Here is a 19164-nt window from a genome sequence, read left to right as displayed (position 1 = left end):
TACTTGAAATTTTATGCTGATCATTAAAAAGTTTCATATTTTGAACTATTTTGCATTTCAGATGTTTATATTCATATTTCTAGTTAGTACTTATATCTTATATTCCTATCTATAATATTTAGAAGAATCAGATTTTAAACTTCATTTTTCATACTTAGTGAACACTCATCTATTTTAAAACAAAAATGCCTATGGTAGACAGTTTGTCTGAAAAGGAGAATCATATTTTCTTTGTATTTTTGTACTTGCCACTTGAAAACATACCAGATTCATGCTAGGGGGCTAGTTTTCAATGGAATAAAAGAAGCATTTCTTAGCAAGTAGCACCTGTAACTTAGCTATGCACTTTGCTTGCCTACACACATTCACACATTATGGGGGAAGATGGGAGTACTGTCAGCGTGGAGACATTCTAGACCATGATTCTGTACTGCATTTGCAAATACTGTATCTATTTCCCTACTTGCAACGTTGACAGCGGCTATCAGTCTCCACACACAAGCTTTTTATAAATCTATGGTCTTCCAGGATTTCTTCTTAGGCTCTTATAAGGCCAATTTCTCAAAACCAGAGATGGATTTACTGAACAGGGAAGAAAGTTTCCAGACCCTATCCCCAGCACAAGCCTGAGACCAGTGCTAAGAGGGCCTCTTTTCTGCCCAGGTTATTCTACGGCCAGGGAAATACTTATAGCATCAAAAGTAAACTACCTTTTTCACACTGTAAAAGATGACTAACCTGCCGGGTGCTGGTGGCTCACGCCTGTAATCCTAGCTACTTAGGAGGCTGAGATCTGAGGATCGCGGTTCAAAGCCAGCCTGGGCAGGAGAGACTGTGAGACTCCTATCTCCAATAAACCACCAGAAAACCGGAAGTGGCGCTGTAGCTCAAGTGGTAGAGCGCTCGCCTTGAGCTGAAGAGCTGAGGGAAAGCGCCCAAGCCCAGAGTTCAAGCCCCACGACCGACCAAAAAAAAAAAAAAAAGATGACTAACCTGCTCAGCTGCTTCTCTTTTGGCATTGTAGGTATCCAGGTGTTCTTGAAGCTCTAAAACACTGAACTTGAGTGTTTCTAGCAAATCACATGACATCAGCTGTCAAACCAGACACAAGTTGATCCACATTACACTATGATCACAGCCATGAGAATGACAATTTCTGGGTCATAGAATAGCTGTCAGTTGGTTGTCCCTTACCACACTGTCCCATTTTGGCACAGACACTCGATCTACACCCCCAAGGCACCATCCCTGAAGATTTTTAAGCCCCCGTTCTCTGTGTACACAGCTATATAATCTACAAATGTGCTTAGCCAAAAGACAGAGATGATAAGGCACTCTATCATGGGGAAGCCTATTCATCTCCTATCCATTTTTATTCAAGAATCAGGAAAGGAGATGTCTGTACAGCATGACCCTCCTGCTTGACCATGGGAAATCTGTGGAGCCAGGGTGAGGGCAGGGACGGTCAGAAGCAGAGCGTTCTAGAGCTCAACATCTAGTAATCTTGAACAGCATGTTGCCAGATATGTATTATCCTGTTGAAAATATAAACCTTGACACTTTAACTTTTGGAATTCCGCTTAAAGAAAACTTAACTGAAGGCTGCCATTCCAACTTTGTCTTCCTAACAAGGCTAAGTGTGAACACTTACCGTTTCAGCATCTACAAAGACCGTCGGACACTCGGAACACATCATCATCACGTCCAAGGAACTTTTAAATTTGGTACCAATGCGCTGCAGACTCTCACCCAGAAACCCGACTGCCTCGTTAGTTATCTCTCCAAACTTCCTCTGAATTGTCTGTGGGGGAAAGCGTGTGATGCTTAATATCATAAAAAGGCTTTTCACTGTTAAATACAGAAGGATAATTCACAAATGGAATACTATTTAACAATTATTGTAATAATATACAGAATTCTATAACTGAGCTATAAATACATGTTTTACATATTTCTTTAGGAAATATGTTAATTTCTAAAAAAGATGAAAACAATAGTATTGGGGAAAAAAAGTCACAGGCTATTCACTTCCCCGAGACAGAGGGACTTGTATGCTGCTCATCTCTGGAAGCCAAGCCCTTGCATGTGGAGAATTTGCTCTTCTAAAGTCAAATTCTACCTGAAAGAAACTTACAAGTATAGTTCATGATCATGGTATAAGCTGCCATCTGTGTTAAGTCATAAAAAGGAATTAAGGGTTGTATCTTCCCAGAATCCAAGAGTATTTATTCACATAAGCCACTAGGCAGTGATCGACTCATAGTACTTGTTAGACTAGATTAGCCATTGTATAGTTACTGCAGATAGTTAATGCATACCTACATATGTATGTATAGTGCTATTAGATGGCACTGGGATATAGAGAGGGAATGAATGATGGAGGGGAGGAAGAAAGGAAGGAAGGAAGAAAGGAAGGAAGGAAATCTTAAGGCACAGCTTTAAGCACTGAGAAACACAACCACTGTAAAGAAAAGAATGCAAACAGAAAACCAAGCAGTGATGCAGTCAGCACAGTATTAAGTAAATATTCCTGTAAGTGAGCACTAAAGATCATCCTGGAGGGCACACTGGAGGCTGCAGTGGTTGGGAAACTTCAGTGAGAACATGTATATAGCTGGGTCTTCCCTGGTAGGCAGTACACATAGGTAAGGTGGAAAGGTGGTAGGTAATTGAGCTTACATGGTGGCATTTCTCTGTGCTGTAAGTTCCTAGTTACAGAATGCTGAATTAGTACCCACATTCCATAGAGAACGCTTAATGAAGAGCACTGAGCAAGTGCAGAGCATTCAGTGAGTACTCAATACATGAGAGCTCTTATTGCTTCAGCCTGAAAGGAACCATAGCAGCTTCATGCTCCGTCCACACAGTGATGGAAGTGACAATTCATTTAACTCCCACTTATCAGAACTATGCCTTTGGTTTCTGGGTTTGTGCAATGGTAGCACTGCAGAAAAAACTCATCAGGTGTTGCATTGAGGTTTTATTCCAATTGTCTTATTAATTACATAATATTCCAGCATCATGAGAACATTCTGTGAATTTCAATACTACTACTAGCTTAGAAAGTAATATTCATTAAGATTATCCATACAAATAGTAGGAAAAAAAAAACCTGTAACTTTATCAGGTAATTTTATTTTGCAGGGACAAAATAGAATAGGGGACAGGCCTGTGCTTGCCGAGACACATTTCTCTCTGTGTGTGTGTGTGTGTGTGTGTGTGTGTGTGTGTGTGTGTGTGTGTGTGTGTGTGTGTGTGTGTGTGTGTGTGTGTGTGTGTGTGTGTGTGTGTGTGTGTGTGTGTGTGTGTGTGTCTCTCTCTCTCTCCTTCACATCTCTGTGTGTGTGTGTGTGTGTGTGTGTGTGTGTGTGTGTGTGTGTGTGTGTGTGTCTCCCTCTCTCTCTCTCCTGGGGTTTGACCTAGGACCTGGGCGTTGTACCTATTTTGCTCAAGGTGAGTGGCGTACCTCTGGAGCCACAGCTCCACTTTTGGCTTTTTGGTGGTTAATTGGAGTTAAGAGTTTCATGGACTTTCCTGCCTGGGTTGGCTTTGAACAGTGATCCTCAGACCTCGGCTTCCTGAGTAGCGAGGATTATAGGCGTTAGTTACCGGTGCCCAGTTGTACTGACTAATTTTGAGGTAGCTGCCCAGGCATGGACTGTTAGCCACCTATTACGTTTCCCATTGTAGCTGAGATGACAGGTGCAAGCCCCCCTCCATCCCCTTCCCCCCAGCTTTTTCCACTGAGACGAATCTCATGGCTTTTTCCCTGGGCTGGTATGGAGTCCAGATCTTCTTAAATTTGGCCTTCCACAAAGCTATGGTGTCAGGCACACACTGCTGTGCTTATCTGTAAGTTGAGAAGGGGTCTCGCAAACACTGGCTCGGGTTAAGAACAAGCCTTGATCCCTTGCTATTGTCCTCACAAGTAGTGAGGTTCCAGGCATGAGCGACTCTGTCAGGTAATTCTGATGTGAATTCTGAAACCTTAAACTTCACTGACCTGAAACAGCCTTGAAAACACATGAAAAGTGAACACTGCGCAGGACCCATCGGTGTCTGACAGCATCTGATTGACGTGGCAGCGCCAGGCTTCCTCTTCATCATCATAGGCCACGGGCTGAAAAGCCGCAATTATGGCAGAAAGAAAGGGCGAGGGCAGAGGTGATGTCTGCACTTCTGGAAAGCCATCCTGCTCATCCTCGTCTTGACTGCTAATAAATATCACAGCAATTGTCAAACTGTCTTAAAAGAACAGGCCAAGTCTCTCTCTCTCTCTCTCTCTCTCACACACACGCACGCGCACACACACACACACACACACACACACACACACACACTAAACTTCATAAGGAAGCATGAAGAAGCAATTTTAACAAGCAAAATTAACATCTTTAGAAATAGAACTCTTCATTTCAAGTAGATGAAAAGAACCAACGACTTATAATATGCTGCTGTTCTTTAATGACACAGATTATACTGCTTCCATTTTAAGTGGCCAATTTTAGACACTTTTTTTTTTTTTTAAAGGTATGGGGTTTGAACACAGGGCCCTCAACTTGCTAGGCAGGTACGGTACTACTTGAACTACATCTATCACCTTCTTTATTTTGCCTCCCATCAATGATAATAATACTGAAGAATTTTGATTGTGTACTTCTACATCAAGGACTCTATTTAATTCAAGCTTCACAACTTTAAGAAGGTTGTAATGTAATTGTATTTCTATCTTGATTTTGCAAATGAGGAAACAAAACGTGTAGTGGAGTTAAACAATGTACATGAGTTACTGGGTAGGAAATATCTGAGTCAGAATTTGAACCAAAGACTGTAGATGCAAGGCCAAAGCTATTTGTCACAGCACACAGTGAGAGCTCTGTTATATTTTAAGTACACATTGAGTCTTAGCAGTAGGGTAGATAAAATGACGCCTAAGACTCTTTGTTTCTGCTGAGGAGTTTATGATCACTGCAGTCAGGCACTACGTGAAAAATAAAACAATGAGGAAGCTTGGGTTGATACTCTGATTTGAAGTCCTGAAGATGAAGAAATGTGCTAGGGTCTTAAAATTGCATGATGCCCATTATAAGACAGCTCCATAAGGCTTTATAAAAATCATACACCACACACTGGTGCATGAGCTGGGGTCTCACACCTGTAATCCTAGCTACTCAGGAGGCTGAGATCTGAGGATTGTGGTTTAAAGCCAGTCCAGGCAGGAAAAGTCCATGAGACTCTGACCTCCAATTAACCACCAGAAATCTGGTAGTGGCTCAAGTGGTAGAGTACTAGCCTTGAGCAAAAAGGTACAGGGGCGGTGCCAGGCCCTGTATTCAAGCCCCAGGACAGCACACACACAAAAATGATTTTATAAATAAAATGTTTTTAGTTTTACAAACAAAATTGTCAAAGTCATTAAAGTAATATTTATAAGTCATTTTAATTTTTAAAACAAAGACAGTATACTTATAGACAAACAGATTTGGGTATTTTAGGATGGAGTGGTGTGGAAAACACCACTTCACATGTGCTGGAGATGGTATCTTACCTAGACAGTCCAGAGAAATCTGCTTCCTCTTCTTCGCATCTTTCATCAAGCTCTTTCAAAGCCAAGGTAACATCCTCTTCACAGACTGACTCTGGGTAGCTTTCAGAAGCCAATGGTTCTGGCATATCAGTTTCTTCTAAGTCAAGAATTCCTTGACACACAAGAGAGTCCTCCTGCTGTTCTTGTGTAAGATATGACCCTTCATCTTCAAAGGCTGTAACATGATCCTCCTTTAATACTGAACTTGTATCCTGTGAAATGATCCATTTTTAGTGAACTTCAACAACATTACAGAAAGTATTTTAGCAATACTTTAGGAATTATTGCTACCCACCCACATTTCTTCAATCAAGGAATCTTTGTTCACTTTTGGAGCTTCTGGATTCTTTCACTATATAAGATCATTTTTGTAAAGAGTGTTTTTGTTTTTGATATTTTTTCCCCAGTGCTCAGTATTGAACTCAGGGGCTCACACCCTACCCCATGTTTTATCTCTCAGCTCTAAATACATTGAAATTACACTTTATCTCTTACTGCCATATAGAAACAAATAGAAATTATCCCGCTTTCTTTTCAGTTATATATAGGATTAAGGTGTTTACTCGGAAATAGACCTTTGGAAAAATTGTTTTTCTATATATTCTAATTCCACATAAAGAAACTTTCACGACTATCAATTTTCTCTTAATTGTACTCCCATTTTTAAATTATACTACAGTATATATTATAGTATAATATTATACTACTATACAACAGTGATTCTCTTCTCAGCAAGGAGATGAATCAGAATACTGAACCCACTGGCCTTGGGCTGCCTACAAATGCGGAGCAGGTCAGAAGGACCTCAACAATCATGTGAACCTCAACAATCATGGCAGCCAATCAATGAGCTTAATTCTGGAAATGTAAGGACAGTTACAGGCAACAAGACTAAAGCACCATCCTTTTAAAGCTGGAGATTAACAGAGATTAGGAAATTGAACTGTACTTCTAAAATCCTTAAGTAAATAATAATAAAATATTGGTTATAAAATATAATGCTTATGTTTCCTCTTTCCTATCCATTGTTACCATCAACGAAATAATGTCGCTATGTGACTGGCATGGGCTAGAAGTGTGATAGATACTGGTTCAGTGAATAGATTACTACTATCACAAAAGAAAAATGCAGGTATGAAAACAGAAAATACCTGCTGAAGGTTTGTTTTAGAAGAGTAGAGACTGGGGCTGGGAAAGTGGCTCAGTGGTAGAGCGCTTGCCTTGCATGCATGAGGCCCTGGGTTTGATTCCTCAGCGCCACATAAGCAGAAAAAGCCGAAGTGGCGCTGTGGCTCAAGTGGTAGAGCGCTAGCCTTGAGCTGAAGAGCTGAGGGACAGCGCCCAGGCCCAGAGTTCAGGCCCCATGACCGACCAAAAAAAAAGAATGGATAGAAGAGTGGATGGTGGTAAGAGAGTAAGTCTGATTGGGACACATTATAAGCAAGTATGGCAATGTCACACTACAGAGGTGTTGACCTCTTGTACAATTAGTGCATGCTAATAGAAGATGCTCTCAAAGCATAAAGCATAAAGGCACCAACTCCATGTTGAGATGTGCACAGATACTAGCATAACCAGTTTGAACTTAAGTACTAGTGGTCTCAGTTTTAGGAACAATGATCAAATTCTTCTAATACTTACACCTAAGAGACTTTGGCTTTACAATAGTTTTTAATTTTTTTTTTATGGTTAAAAATGAGTTTTCTTTCAAAAGCATAAAAATTTCAGTGAAAACTGGAGGCCCTAACCCTAAGTTAGCCTAGACCTTGACCAGATCTGGAGGGATACTCTGGTACAAATTATTTCCTAACCATAATTAGCTTCCAAACTAATAATGGCGTTAGGCCAACTGAAAATAATATACAGTAAATAGTATATATAACATTATATATAGTAAGGTGAATATGATCAATATACAAATGACTACCGGTACTCAATGGAGGAAAGACCACATGTTTTTGGAGTCTCTTCAGAGGAAACAGCATATAGAGCACCAGGCAAAGATGGGGAGGGGTGGCATATCAGTGAAAGAGAGCTAAGGTGCAGGAATATGGGGTGTGACTATGACCTGTATTAAGAGAACAGGGGTCTAGATAGAGCTGAACAGGGAAAGCAGCAAACCCTGTCTTCACAGAGCATCATTTAAAAATAGTACAGCACAACCATTTCCTAACCATCCTAATAGTTTACATTTAATATAAACTGTGGTTTTCCTCTGAATCTCTTTTTAGAGATTCAGCCACTGAATGGACAAGCACTAGTCATTTGGGAAGATACCTATGTGATGATGTCAGACACCATCTAGGATTCTTACTGGTATGTTTTTCTTCCTACATCACTTTCAACACACTAAGTTATTGGCAGCCAAAACATTGTATCTCAACGGAACACTGTATTACAACCTAAACAGCATACCTCACTTTTCATTAATTTACACCTATAGTAGGCTATAATTTGTTACGGAATTGCAATTTCAAAATAATGTTTTATCAACAATTATTATCACATTATATACACTGAAAATTTCTAATGCCATCTAAATTTCACGACAAAAGTACTTTTTTGCTAGAGGAATGCATTCCATTGTTTACATGAAGATTTTGAGAATAAAATTTCATTGAATTTCATGTAATACAAAGGGACACACACATGCATTGTTATATCAGGATTCATTTCCTATAATGAATATTTTGTGATCTATGAACTATATTCCTAGCTATTAAAAACCTTTGTGAAGACTTCTCTTAATAAATATAAGTGAAGAATTGAATGCTTTCCAGAGATCAAAGTATAGTTTTTATGCAGAGATCAAAGTATAATTTGTATGTATTACAAAGAAGTAAGGAATAAACAGCTAAAGTTTCTATCATGATATGAAATACACTAGCTTATCCTGCCTCCATCTTTTGATGGTAATGGGGTTTGAACTCAGGGCTTTGTGCTTGCTAGTCAGACACTCTACTGTTGAGCCTTGCCTCCCTGATAAGAGCTTGCTCCCTGATAGGGTATGTATCTGGACAGCCATCTTCTTAGTTTTAGCTTACTGTTGCAGTTGGGATGGTAGGTGTGTGCCACCATGCCCAGCCTTTTCCACTGTGATAGAATCTCAGACTGCTCTGTCTGTCTGGCCTTAAACTGCAATCTCATAAATATGTTACTTAAGAAGGTGCTTTAAATTTTGCTTTTGTTTCAGTATATTAGTGCTTCCCATACTTTCAGCTCTCCTACTCTTCTTCTTCTTCTTCCATCCTTCTCCTTCCCTCCCCCCCCCTCCTTCTCTTGGTACTGGGGATTGAACCCAGGATGTTGCACTTGCTAGGCAAGCGCTTTGTCACTGAGCTACATCCCAACCCCCGACTTTTCTTTATAAGAGAAGAATTTTGAGTCACTTGAAATTAGGCACATGGGGAAAAATATAGTAGGCCAATATAGCTAATAGATGCTATTCTTTTGGCAGTGATTTTAATGTCAGAATTGTTTTCTAAATGATAAAGCATATTTTTTAAAGTCTTTTCATTCTTATCCTGATCTAATGTCATAAGAAGTATATAGTAATCATTATAAAAGAAACAAAAGTAAAATGGTTTTCATCTAGTAGAAAAAATGCCCCCAGGAACATTATAGTGCTGGGAACCAAGTCCATTGAATTTTGTTGGATGAAAAAACAGGTCCGATCTGAAAGAATGTAACATTTCCAAAATATCAATTCCTTCAGGAGTAACTGAAATTTGTAATCAAAGAGAAGGTATTTTCCCCGTTGTTAACCAAAATTAAAATAAGACACTATATCAACTTTGTTTCTAGTCTTTCCATTGTTTTTCCTTTTTCCTTTCTTTCTTTTTTTTTGTGCAAGTCCTGGGGCTTGAACGCAGTCCAGGCACTGTTCCTGAGCTTTTTTCCCCAGGGCTAGCAATCTATCAGAGCCACAGTTCTACTTCTGGCTTTTTGGTGGTTTATTACAGAAAAGTATCTCACACTGACTTTCCTGCCCAGGGTGGCTTCAAACTGCAATCCTCAGATCTCTGCCCCTTCAGTAACTAGCATAATAAGTGTGAATCTTCAGGGCCTGACTGAACCCTTCGTCTTTTAAAATTAATCATCTCAACAGTAAAGCTCACTAGCTCAGCTATTTCTTGAAAGGATGAAAAAACTGCATGAGTTCCATTTTGAGAAGATATCATCCGTCTTTAGGATCCCTCGTGTCTTAGATCCTATTTGCCTCTCCTATTGTTTCTAACCTTCTACTTGTTTTATTCTTCAGAAAAACTGAACTTCCTGAAGCCGCCTGAATGTATCGTGCAAGTTCCCACTGCCATGCCTTTCCCTATGCCATCTCTCTCTGCATGGAAGGTCCCAACACTTGTCCTTTCTCACCAGCCCTTCTAGGGCACAGCATGCCACAGTCCTCTAAATTTTCACAAAGCCTTCAACTTACTACCAAGTTTCTCATAATGAGATGTAATTAGGAAAAAAAAAATGCCTCTTGTTCTTTCTTGAGCTTGACAGTAAACTATGGTCAAGTTCTATTCCCTCATTCGAAGTCTGACATCTAATGCAATCATAGTATTTGTTTAATTATCTAAGCCTTAGCCATGTTATTGTAAGTATTTTAAAGTCTGCTGATAAGGAAGCCTGAATGCCTTTATTTCAAGATATATCTGCACTCCTAAAGACGGTTCAAACATGTAAAATGAATTCTCAGACTGATAAGAACATGCATGAGACTTCACCTTGATAAAATAAGACAATCTAATAACTGGATTAGATTTATAATAGCTACATTAATTTCTTTAACAGTGACAAAAATTGCAATTTCTAATACTTACCAAGACAAAAAAAGCACATTTCATAGAGCCATTAGCAATTACATTAAAAAAAATCTATAATAATCTGTAATTAAAACACTAAGAAAACTAATACTTACTTATTTTTGGTCAGTCATTAGCTTGGAATCTGGCTTACTTCTCACAGGCCTTTCCAAAAAACATAATACTAATGGTTCGAAGGTCTTTTGAAAAGGTTACTGAACCAACTGCTAACACAGCTGGCCTGAGGTTCTCACCCCCTCACAGCCCCAATCACATAAACCCCACACAAAGCAAGAAGGGGAAGAGAAATAAAAGAAATGTAGCACCCCAGGCGACGCCTGCTGTCACCAGAGAAGCGCCTGCGTAGTAACCGTCACTCTGCAACGCAAAATGCTCATATTGACACACTCAAGATTATTTTTAACCTGTGGGTTATTTCCTCAACTTGTCAACTTAAAGAAAAAAAAAATCAGATTTCTCTAATTTGTCTGAAACAACCCAACAGGTTAGAAATACTAGAAACAAATCAAATACTTAGCACATTAGCTGAAAACTCTTGGAAAGCAAGCAAGGGATGTGGCAGAGTGCTTCAAGTAACCTAGATTGGCCATGCACCAGCCCCACGTCTCCCCACCTCAGGCAGCTGGCTGCTAGCATTATCTAGACAGGCCTCCAAACTGGGGGTCTCAGCTCTGATTTGCAGCACTTCTTCTGTTGTGTTGCTGTTGGTGGAATCTTGAGATTGAAGAAGCAAGTCAGGATGCTCTGGTGTCAGTTCATCAACAGCAGAGTCGTTGTTTAGCTGGAAGGAGACATGGTGGGATGAGAGGTTTGTTGTTTATGAGCTAGTGACAGTCACAAGAGTCACATGGAACCTCCCACAGCATGAAATATTCTAGGAACTTCTGGAATTTCCTAGTTACCCTTGCTTCCATCCAGTCTATATGGGATGGAATGGGTGCTGTAACCTGCATTCATTTGTGCAGGTTCAGATTAATTTGGCTAAGTAAATGAAGTAGAAGAACTCTGTGTAACTTATGTTAGCTTTACATAGCAGTTCACACTTTTGTGGGTGTTTCAGTCAGTTTCAAAATGTATGAAGGCAGGAGCTCTCTGCGTCAGGGAGAATTCACAAGGGTGAATCTTCAGGAAGTGTCTTGGGTGGGCTGTTTGCTTATGCAAGGAAAAAAATCAACACCAGTTTAAAAAAGACTTAAAAAAAATTTACAAAACCAAAATAAAATTGTCATAGTGGAAAAAACTACTGTTGGGTTTGTTTTCTTTGAAAACTAGTAGTTTTTAATTTAAAAAGAAAGTATTATACATTTTCCTTTTAAGCAGGGTTATAGTTTAATCCAGGTCAATATACAATATGAGGCAAAAATTCATTTTTTCCTCTGAGGAAGAAGCAAACTTAAGTTTTCTCTTTATTTTAAAACTATGTGAAAAGAGTTGGACTTTTAACATAGACAGACAATTCAGCTTGATACTGTCATGAGTATGGATCATTATGAAGCACCTACTATGGGCCAGAAGCTTCATTCCTCATAAATTCCACTAGGTGGATACTCTCAGGGGTCCTGTTTTATTTAAAAGAGAGGTTAGGCAACGTCACCACAGTTTGAGTCATGCCAGCCTTGGTCTATGGCCACAGAGGCACAGAGGCAACACCACAGTGTGAGTTATGGCTGGCTTCTAGGAACTGACTGGTTCTCATTCTGTTCCTTGCTGTGGCCAGGAACTCAACCATTCCTTTGGCATGAAAACATCTCCTTGAGGACAAGCCTAGGAACCATGGATAAGAGCATGGCCACTTGAGGCAGAACTGGTTCAAATCTACTATCTTTGTTCCTGGAACATATCACCTACCCTGCTGAATGACCACAACCCTGCTTACCTGGGGAAGAGACTTGTGGGAACTAATACATGCAACATCTGGGACAGAGCCTGGCACACTCACTCAGCACGTGTAACTACTGCTGTTTTCAGCAGCAGGTTCTCTATCACTTAACAAGCAGGGAGGTTGCATTTCAAAGACATATTGGGGCAACAAGATGTCAAAACAGAGAAGACAGGAAGAGGCCCACCACAAATGCATTTCACCTAAAGCCAGCTCAGCGCAGCAAGGCTACTCAGCACCTGACCTGCAGAGTGTGGTGTGGTGAGCTCGTGGGTCTGCACTGGGGGAGATAGGCTCACTTTAGCATGAATAAGGCCATCATTGATGAACTAACACACCCCAGTCGGGCTGTTTCCTTAATGTGCCCTTCAAGTTCCAACCCTGCTACAGCTGCAAATAGTTTTTTTTCCGTGTGTATGTGTGTGCCCATACTGGGGTTTGAACTCAAGGTCTGGCACTGTCTCTGAGCTTTTTTGCTCAAAGCTAATACTCTACCACTTGAGCAACAGATCCACTTCTGGGTTTTGGGAAGTTAATTAGAAATAAGAGTCTTAGAGAGATCGGGCTGGCTTCGAACTGCAGACCTCAGAGCCCACTCCTGATTAGCTAGGATTATATGTGTGAGCCACGGACGCCTGACTCACTGTCCCTCTCCCTCTCTCCCCCCACCCCTCTCAGCAGTACTACGGTCTGAGCTCAGGGCCTTGTGCTTGCTAGGCACTCTGTCACTTGAGTGATGCCTCCAGCCCTTGAGGCTTTCTTTCACTCTCACATTTCTCAATGAAAGATGACATGATGACTCTTCTCATTTCTTCTTTAAATCTGTCATCTAGCCCCTGGGATGTGAGCCAGAATTTCCACCTATTTCATGCAATCTTGAAAGAGACCAAAGCTCTGCTTGGTCTTTACATACCAGACTAATTAGGAAAGAAAAGCAGAGATGGACTAAGGGGTAGTCTTACCATACTGAAACCAAAAATATGTACAGTTCAAGATGAGGTCCCTAAAAATTGCTCAGAGCAGCTTACCATGATGAGAAAAGAAGCTAATGGGTGCACACAGGAACCTTTTAACTTCAGTTTTGTCATGACCTGTATTTTGCACATAACGAAATGAAAGACAGAGCCCAGGCCCCGGTAATGACCAGGTTGGAAGGGAGGAGGGCGGGTGCATACCATTTGTGTGCGGGAGAGGATCTGGCTGGCTGTGAGGGCTGCGTCCTCCTCAGAAGACTCATCGGTGTCCTCCTGGTTTGTCAGCGTCAGGCTGGGGGTGCTGCTGGAGCACTGGTACTCCTGCAGGGATGGTGTATCCCCTTTGTCAATGCTGTCCAGTGAGCGCCGCCTGACTCCCCAGTTGAAATTGTCCATGCTTTCACCCTGGGAAAGCAAGACAGGACTTCTAAGACCTCAAAGGTATGTTTATAAATGTTATAACTAACCCACCAGGAGAACATATACTGAGATGAAAAAAAATACTGAATACATCATCAAAAGCAGAGTTTCAATCAGCCCTTCAATTTCTTTAAATGTTTAAATCATCATTAAATGTTTACATTTAGAGATAATTACTTGGTTGATAGCCTGTTTTTTGCTAAGTAATTTTCTTAACATTCTCTTTGTATTACTGTGGGAATCTACTTACTATGTCTACACTCTAGGTCATTTCTACTCTAACAATGAGCACGAATGAAGCACAGGAGGACAAACACACCACAGATGACAATGACAACAATCACAACACCAGGCTGCAACTTACCTGCAGTTCCTGGTTAGCAAAAAGGAAAACACACAGAATTAGAAAGAACGAAGACAAACACTCAAATATACACTACATTGTCTTGGGAAAACTGATTTCTAAAATTCAAAAAGACTGATTCAAGCTCTGGAGTAAGCTTTGAACATGTGACTCAAGCTACTTTTTAATGCAAAATATATTGTGAAATAGAGACAGACACTTAAAACAACATTTCTATGATACACTTTGGCAACACAAACTTATCCTTAAAATTTACATGGATTTAATACTTGGTACAATGCAGAAAACTGACTTAAAATACTCACATTCAGTTGACAACATATAAGGTCACAATTATTTTAATCTGTATAACTGTCCTGGTTAAATGCAATGGTCATTTTTTTATTATTAAAATCAAGATTACAGCTATCAAAATAGAAACTTCTGCAATTTCAAAAGGTAAGAAGAAATATGACAAAATTTCATCCCAGTTATAGATTTATATTATGTTTCTGTTAGTCTAATGTGATCGCCTTTTTGTAAGGATATAATTCTCCCCAACTTTTCTTAGACTTTGATATGACAAACTATATGAGTTAGTTAGCAAAATAGAACTTATTTCTACCTCTTTACCCAGAAAGGAATTATTCAGAATAGAAATTTTCAAATTTTCCTTTTTTTAAAAACAACAACAAAGGAATATTTAATTCAAACAGAATTTTATAGAAGACAAGGCTGAATATGGTGCCTAGTGGCCCTGTCTAGGTGACCCCAAGGTCTTTCCTGTTTCTCAAGGAATCTCAGAAGCCCCTGGAGCTCTGTAAAACTACTAGACTTTGGAAACTACCCTTCTAGAAAACATCATTTCAAATAATATTATGTACGATTATCACACAATGTTAACAACAGCCTTCAAAACATATGGAGAATGAATATAATCTATATGTTTCAAAGTTTGGGGGTATTTTAGTTTCATCAGTGACAAAGTTTGTTTTTAATAGGACTATATCCAGATTTTAGAAAATACTTATCAATGGTTAGGCTTAATTATGAGGTCTAAATGAGAATTTCTATATCTCTTCCCTAGTTATTATGACTTGAATTAAATATAGAACCTACAGCATATTCAATCCATTCTGAATAAGGTTCTACTAAAAGCTGCATTTATTACTAATGATATTTTAAAGTATTTTAAAGATGAACATGAAAACATTTCTAGTGTTCCTTAAAGATAAGCAAACAAAACAGAGAAACAAAACCAAAAGAATTACCATATTATCATAAAAATGTCAGGAAGCTGTCTTTATTTTATTTTTTAAAAAAAGGGTACTGAGGATTGAACTGAAGATTTTCATACCCTAGGCAAGTGTTCTAATACTTGAGCTAGCAGTCTGGGAGCCTGTTTTTGGAAATCTAAATTCTGAACCCTCCCCCCCCCAAAAGGCTGAAGAATTTAGATATGATTTTTAAAATAAGTGAGTGTGAAATTACTTTTAGAGGGTGGTGACCAGCCTTTTTTGAAAAAAAAGAATGGAGAATATTCACAAAGTAGCATACAGTAAGGATGTTTACTCTTGAAACTATGTGTGTGTTCATGTGTATGTATGGGGGGAGGGAGAATGAACAGAGAATGCCTATATGGACCATGACTTGAAATAAAAAATGTTTTGTGGCCACTGCCCCACAAAAAGAATGGTTTCCTAATAGCCTAAGACAACAGGGCAATGTTATCATATTTGCTACAACAGTCATTTCAGAAGTTGGCAAATGTTTCAACTTGAACCAATTAGATATAGCAAGAAGTCTGCTAATCACGTTCCTGGAAGTGACACTCACTTCCTCCAAACACCATTGTGGGAAGGGAAGGCCACACACAACAGTGACAGCCATCTGGCTACTGACCTGTACAGAGGGCAACCAGAGGCCTGACTGAGCTATACTAAATACATGCTTAAACTTTGGACTAACTCAGTCTTAGAGACTAATACATTCATTTTTCGTATTTAAATTTTCATTTAGAAAATATCTAAAATCACCTAGAGGTCAGTATCATCTAGACTGGATTGGTTTAAAAGAGCCTTTTGATATTAAAAAAAACCAAAAACCACAAGGAACTAGGAGAGTTAGTAACCGCAAGAAAAAAAGTAAGTGGGAGATGGACACCTACTACTCAGGAGGCTGAGATCTGAGGATCTCGGTTCAAAGCCAGCCAGGAAGGAAAGTTATGATTCTTTTTTTTTTAAAGTTGTGACTCTTATATTCAAGTAAACACCAGAAAACCAAAGTGGCGTTGTGGCTCAAGTGGTAGAGTGCTCACCTTGAGCTGAAGAGCTTAGGGACAGCACCTAGGCCCAGAGTTCAAGCCCCACAACTGACCAAAAAAAAAAAAAAAAAAAAAGAAAAGAAAAAAGAAAAAAGAAAAAAATACTTGGGAATGTCAAAGGGAAAACCACAGTCATCTGCTAGTGAGATGGTTCTAGATAGCCAAACCTTTTTTGGCAATCAACTTAATGACAAATGCCATATTTGTTAAAATTAAGTTTAATGCGTTATCTTTATGATTTTCCTGCAAATTAATCTGTATACTCATGCAAAACATTTAAATCTAAGCATAAATAATTATGAGGACAGGTGCTATTGGTAATCTTAACTAATTAGAAGATGCAGATCAGAAGGACTAGGGTTCAAGTCCTTCCCAACTAATAACTGTCACCTCAGTGAGACAGGAGGCTGAGATTGGAAAGATGGAGGCTAATCTAAGCAAAAAAGCTTATGAGACATGATCTCAACAGAACAGCTGGATGTGGTGATGCCGGTCTGTCATCCTAGCCATGGTGGGAAGTGTAAACAGAAGGACCAGAGTTCAGGCCCATTCAGCAAAAAGTAAGACTCTATTTGAAAAATAATGAACACAAAGACTGAGGTGTGGTTTGCCAGGAAAGAGTGCCTACACCTAGCAAGGCTGATGGACTGAGTTCAAACCCCAATGCCATTGAAAACCCTCCCCCCAAATTACAACACGCCAGTGATCCCTCTTGTTAAAAAAAAAGATAGGTAAGAGGATTGAGGTTGAGGATAGCCTGAACAAAAGCTAGTAGGATGCACAGACTCCTGTAGTCACAGCTACATGGGAGGCAGACGGAGAGGGAGCACAGTTCCAGGCTAGTTAGACAAAAGCACGAGAACTAAAAGCAAAAGGCCTGGGTGAGTGGCTGACGCGGCAAAGTACTTGCCAAGCCCTGAGTTCAATCTCCAGGACTGTCCCCCACAAAAGCGAAGACAAAGAAAAAGAATCCAGCTTTTACAAATATGAAAGGGCTGGATGCATGGCTCAAATGGTAGAGCACCAAGCTGAACAAGCAAGCCTAGTCCATTTGAGGCCTGAGTTCAAAAAGAAAAGGAAAAAGATATAGCCCATATTCTTACCTCTGCATCTTCCAGTTCAACATCTAAAAAGTCAAAATCCTTAAAGACGCCAAACTGTTGTTCACTGTTATTGTCCTCCAGGGCCACCTCTTCCTCCTGCATGGCGTCTTCAGTGGTAGAAATCAGGCTGGGCTGCTGGTCACCGGCCTCTAAGTCCTCATTAGAGGAAAATATAACCTGGTGCCCGAAGAAAAAAAACCCCCCATCAGCTTTGTCACTGTGTCTGGTGTCATCAACCCTGAAAGTCCCCGGAACTCATCTTCCTGTGGATCCTAAACTCACATTCATTCCATCTCTTGTCTAACTAGTGGAAAACCTACTTTGTCAGCATAGTTACCAGGTATTACAACAAAATCTTTTCCCCCCACTCTTTTTATTTTTTTGCCAGTCATGGGCCTGAATGCTGTCCTTCAGCTCTTCAGCTCAAGGCTAGCGCTCTGCCACTTGAGCCACTGGGCCACTTCTGGCGTTTTCTGCTTATGTGGTACTGAGGAACCGAACCCAGGGCCTCATGATGCAGGGCAAGCACTTTACCACTGAGCCACCTTCCCAGCCCTCCCCCCACTCTTGATACCATATAGGTTAAGTTAGAAAAGGCAAGCAAGGTCATTTCTTTATGGGCCAACACAATTTTTACAGTTTCCATAGGCATTAATGATGACTCACTGATGGGTTCTTTGGGAGGCCAGATTCTGGGCCACAGAGAGAAAGCACATTCATTAGCTTTTCTCTTGTTCTTCTCTAAAAAGGAAAAAAAAAGAGCCAAATGTTAGTGTTAAAGAAAAAAAATCTCAAGTTTTTATACATATGAAAATTGATTCTTCTATTCCACAAATGGTCAGTCTTCCTATCCTCTGTGTACCTGTGATAACTGTGGCCTTTTCCAACTGACAGGGACCAAGGCATTGGAGTTGGAGCCAGAGGAAGTAGAGGAGGTGCTTCTCGTGACAGCAATCACCTTGGGTTTGCCATTCCTCCCAGCCGCACTATGCTGGTCGCCATACTTATTACCGATGATGGGGGTCTACACAAAAGCAAAATGCCAGCATTTCATTCAAGAAGTATAATATCACGCACATCAGTAAGGGTTAGTAGTAGACCTACAATGATGTTCTCTACAAATATCCAAAAAATATAAGATAAGCAGAGAGAGATAGCTGTTATAAAAATCAAAGATCAAGGTATCTGTTTTCATCAAGAGGCTTTATTGGAATGAATGAATCACTCTATATATGAGATTATCTAATAGCTTATTTTTTTTCTAATTGTGCTGGGGATCAAATTCAGGGCTTTGAGCATGTTAAGAAAATAAGCTATCACTGATCTATATCTCTATTATCTATTATAAATAGAATCTGATTCATGTCTATAATCCTAGATATTAAGAGGCTAAGATCAGGAGGCTCAGTTTTGAGGCTAGCCTGGGCAAAAAGTTCATGAGACTCCATCTCAACTAATAGAAAAGCTGAGTGTGGTATTTTGCACCTGTCATCCTAGATTTGTAGACAGGTAAATGGAAACATGATGCCTGGTCTAGGTTGGCCAAAACAAAAAAGCAAGTATGTATGTGAAAAATAATGAACACAAAAAGCCTAGAGGTATGGTTCAAGTGGTAGAGCATCTATCAGGCAATTGCAGGTCCTGAGTTCAAACCCTAATACTGCATAAATATATACATACAAGAAAAAAAAACAAACAGAATCTCA

General features: G+C 39.8%; 1 protein-coding gene across 13 annotated transcripts in view; it reads right to left on the bottom strand.

Annotated features, from left to right (window-relative positions):
- Fryl (FRY like transcription coactivator) overlaps positions 1 to 19164 on the bottom strand; it is a 230725-nt gene that overhangs the window by 10740 nt on the left and 200821 nt on the right. For 7 of the 13 annotated variants that reach the window (XM_070012498.1, XM_070012504.1, XM_070012502.1 and 4 more), the window contains 9 exons: positions 18321 to 18482; positions 18125 to 18199; positions 17459 to 17635; positions 13471 to 13674; positions 11030 to 11197; positions 5549 to 5799; positions 4004 to 4214; positions 1652 to 1801; positions 994 to 1092 (listed from right to left, as the gene is read on the bottom strand). In XM_070012498.1, the coding sequence (XP_069868599.1) occupies positions 994 to 1092; positions 1652 to 1801; positions 4004 to 4214; positions 5549 to 5799; positions 11030 to 11197; positions 13471 to 13674; positions 17459 to 17635; positions 18125 to 18199; positions 18321 to 18482 (1497 nt within the window). The remainder of the gene's footprint in view (positions 1 to 993; positions 1093 to 1651; positions 1802 to 4003; positions 4215 to 5548; positions 5800 to 11029; positions 11198 to 13470; positions 13675 to 17458; positions 17636 to 18124; positions 18200 to 18320; positions 18483 to 19164) is intronic. The other 6 variants (XM_070012503.1, XM_070012505.1, XM_070012511.1 and 3 more) reach the window with 1 other exon arrangement.

The sequence above is a fragment of the Dipodomys merriami genome, unplaced genomic scaffold (assembly GCF_024711535.1).
Source record: "Dipodomys merriami isolate MVZ:Mamm:240054 unplaced genomic scaffold, mDipMer1.0.p SCAF_9, whole genome shotgun sequence".
NCBI lineage: Eukaryota > Metazoa > Chordata > Mammalia > Rodentia > Heteromyidae > Dipodomys > Dipodomys merriami.
This window is presented reverse-complemented; position numbering and strand designations above follow the sequence as displayed.